This window comes from Egretta garzetta, unplaced genomic scaffold (assembly GCF_000687185.1).
Source record: "Egretta garzetta isolate BGI_Z169 unplaced genomic scaffold, ASM68718v1 scaffold218, whole genome shotgun sequence".
Lineage (NCBI taxonomy): Eukaryota > Metazoa > Chordata > Aves > Pelecaniformes > Ardeidae > Egretta > Egretta garzetta.
Window position 1 is genome coordinate 258,499 of NW_009260618.1, and position 3,768 is coordinate 262,266.

The 3,768-nt window shown below is 62.0% G+C and overlaps 1 protein-coding gene across 1 annotated transcript in view; it reads left to right on the top strand.

Annotated features, from left to right (window-relative positions):
- PTK2B (protein tyrosine kinase 2 beta) overlaps nt 1-3,768 on the top strand; it is a 51,621-nt gene that overhangs the window by 35,021 nt on the left and 12,832 nt on the right. Inside the window, exons 6-9 of the mRNA XM_035900728.1 lie at nt 507-561; nt 2,288-2,428; nt 3,002-3,076; nt 3,529-3,697. Coding sequence (XP_035756621.1) covers nt 507-561; nt 2,288-2,428; nt 3,002-3,076; nt 3,529-3,697 — 440 coding nt within the window. The remainder of the gene's footprint in view (nt 1-506; nt 562-2,287; nt 2,429-3,001; nt 3,077-3,528; nt 3,698-3,768) is intronic.

Below are 3,768 nucleotides of genomic sequence, written 5' to 3' on the forward strand. Positions count from 1 at the left end.
GCAGCCCCTCACCCTCCTGCAGCTCCTTATCCTCCCGCAGCTCCTCATCCTCCCATAGCTCCTCATACTCCTGCAGCTCCTCATCCTCCCATAGCTCCTCATACTCCTGCAGCTCCTCATCCTCCCATAGCTCCTCATACTCCTGCAGCTCCTCATCCTCCCATAGCTCCTCATCCTCCCATAGCTCCTCATCCTCCTGCAGCTCCTCATCCTCCCATAGCTCCTCATCCTCCTGCAGCTCCTCATCCTCCCACAGCCCCTCAGCCCCCTGCGCCCATCAGCCCTGCAGATGGGGACGGTCCAAGGAGGGGGAGATGGGACCCTCTCACCCTGCGCTGGGTGGGCAGCTTCTCCCCTGGGAGGAACCCCTTGCCCCTCAGCACCCACTTTGCTTGGTGCAACCCCTCCCTCCCTCCCACTGGGTTGCAGCTCCCCAGGGGGGGCCCCTGCAGGGTGCGGGGGTCTCCACGGGGCTGTTAACGTGCACGGGGGTCTCTGCTCTCCAGGAAGGAGGTGGGGCTGGACCTCTTCTTCCCCAGCCAGATGCAGGAGAACCTGAAGGTGAGGGACGTGTGTGGGCACACGGGTGCAAGGTGTGGGTGCAGAGGTACAAGGTGTGGGTGCACGGGTGCAAGGTGTGAGTGCACGGGTGCAAGGTGTGGGTGCAAGGGTGCAAGGTGTTGGTGTACGGGTACAAGGTGTGGGTGCACGGGTGCAAGGTGTGAGTGCACGGGTGCAAGGTGTGGGTGCAAGGGTGCAAGGTGTTGGTGTACGGGTACAAGGTGTGGGTGCACGGGTGCAAGGTGTGAGTGCACGGGTGCAAGGTGTGGGTGCAAGGGTGCAAGGTGTTGGTGTACGGGTACAAGGTGTGGGTGCACGGGTGCAAGGTGTGAGTGCACGGGTGCAAGGTGTGGGTGCAAGGGTGCAAGGTGTTGGTGTACGGGTACAAGGTGTGGGTGCACGGGTGCAAGGTGTGGGTGCAGGGGTGCAAGCTGTGTAAGCACACACGGACGCAGCTGGGGGTGCTCATGCATCGAAGCGCACGTGTGGATTCGCACATGTGTGTGCAGCCCCCCTCACTTGTGCAGGCGTGCAGTCATGCTCACACATGTGAGGATGTGTCTGCACACCCCCCTCCGTGTGTGTGCGCATGCACGCACATATGGGGCCAAGTGCGCGCATCAGCCGTGCGCGTGTGGGTTTGCACGCGTGGGTATGTGCACATCTGCCCGTGCTCGCGGAGCTTTGCACGCCGTCATGCAGGTGTGTCTGCCTGTGCACGGGCATTCAGACGCCGGGCCGGGTCTGCTCCTGTGAGCACGGGTGGGTTTGCCTGTGCAGGCGTGCCTGCTCACACGCGTGGTGGTGGCTTTGCGTGCACACGTGTGCATGCATATGCAGATGCATGCGTGCCGGTGCAACTGCTCACACACGTGGTGACACATGCATGCACGCGCATCTGCCCACACTTGAGTGTGTGTGACACGTGTGGACATGCACGGGTGTGCACGCAGATGCATGGGCGCATGTGCGGGTGCATGCTCATATTTGCAGGTGGGTGCATGCCTCCATGTCTCTGTGTGCATGCATGTGTCTGGGTGTGTGCATGTGTCTGGGTGTGTACATGTGTCCGTGCGTGTGCACGTGTCCGTGCGTGTGCATGTCTCCATGTGCGTGCATGTGTCCGTGTGTGTGCATGTGTCCACGTGTGTGCATGTGTCTTTGTGTGTCCATGTGTCCGTGCGTGTCCATGTGTCCGTGCATGTGCATGTCTCCGTGCATGTGCATGTCTCCGTGTGCATGCATGTGTCCATGTGCGTGTATGCGTCCATGTGTGTCCATGTGTCCATGTGTGTCCATGTGTCCCTGCGTGTGCATGTGTCCGTGTGTGTCCATGTGTCCGTGTGTGTCCATGTGTCCGTGTGTGTCCATGTGTCCGTGTGTGTCCATGTGTCCCTGCGTGTGCATGTGTCCGTGTCTGTCCATGTGTCCGTGCCTGTGCATGTGTCTGTGTGTGTGCATGTGTCCGTGTCTGTCCATGTGTCCGTGCCTGTGCATGTGTCTGTGTGCATCCATGTGTCTGGGTGCGTGCATGTGTCTGTGTGTGTGCATGTGTCCACGTGTGTGCATGTGTCTTTGTGTGTCCATGTGTCCGTGCGTGTCCATGTGTCCGTGCATGTGCATGTGTCCGTGCATGTGCATGTCTCCGTGTGCATGCATGTGTCCGTGTGTGTCCATGTGTCCGTGTGTGTCCATGTGTCTGTGCTAGCGGCCACTTTGCCCACAGCCCAAGCAGTTTCGGAAGATGATCCAGCAGACCTTCCAGCAGTACGCGCTGCTGCGGGAGGAGGAGTGCATCCTCAAGTTCCTCCACACCCTCGCCACCTTCGCCAACATCGACCAGGAGAGCTATCGCTGCGAGCTCATCGTGAGTCCCCGGGATGGGATGGGATGGGATGGATAGGATGTGATGGGGTGGGATGGCATGGGGTGGGATGGCATGGGATGGGATGGGATGGATGGGATGGGATAGATGGGATGGATGGGATGGGGTAGGAGCACGTCCCGCTGTGGGCTGCTCCCTGCCGCAGTCCCCGGGCTCGGAGAGGAGCTCGGCCACGCTGAGCTCAGGGAAGACCCCGTGGGGAGTTTCCAAGGCTTGGAAATCACTTGCTGTCCCCCAAGGGAGGCACAACCCCAAAATCTCCCAGGGAGGGGTTGCTGATCCTGCAGCCCCCTGGCATCACCTCCCCGCGGGGAGGCTGAGCATCTCCCCTCCCTGCAGTGGGGGGAGGCCCTGGGGGGGCCTTTTTGGAGGATGCTGATTGCTGAGAGGGGCTGGGGGTGCAGCGGGGGCTCTGGGGACCTTCCCTCTGGGAAGGTGATTTTTTTCCCAGGGTTGGGAAAACACATGGCAACAGGATGGGGGGCGGTGGGGAGCTGGCTCTGGGGGTCCCATCCCCCCCCTAAATTTGCATCCTCTTTCTGCTGCCCCCCCCAGCAAGGGTGGAACATCACGGTGGACCTGGTCATCGGACCCAAGGGCATCCGGCAGATGACGAGCAAGGAGGCCAAGGTACGGGGTGGGGGTGTTTGGTGCTGGATGGGGGATGGCGGGGATCCACCTACTCTGCTCCAGGACTGCATGTCACCCCTTAATGTGCATCAGAGGCAGCTCTGGCTCATAGTCCTTCAGGGTTGGGTGGGGATGGTTGGGGGGGGGTGCCCTGGGGGCTGGGGGGGGATCCCCCAGTGCCGGGGGGGGGGGTCGCATCCCGGTGGGTTAGGCAGGATTTGGTGGATGGATCCCTTCCCTTCCCCCGAGAGAGCTCCTGCCTCCCAGGAGGGGGGGACTTGTCCCCCAAAACAGGGCAGGTCCAAGGTGCCCCTGCCCCAAGGGTGGTTTGGTGCCCAGCGTGTCCTGGGGTGCTGGGGAAGGACGATGCTGGAGAAACTGGGATCCGCTGCAGAGCAGGGAGCTGGTTACTGAGGTGGAGAGAAGGGGGGGACGGGACACCCCCATCCCAGCATCCCCCAGCTCTGGGGTCACCCGTCCCCTGTCCCTGCCGTCCCCCCCAGTCCCTGGCTATCAAGACAGCATCTCTGGCCGAGGCGGAGAACATGGCCGACCTCATCGATGGCTACTGCCGGCTGCAAGGGGACCTGGAAACCTCCCTCATCGTCTTCCCCAGCAGAGGTGAGTGCCCTGGGAGGGGGGGGCACCGACCCCGGCAGCCGTGTCCCCCCATGGAGCCCGTCTCCGCTCCC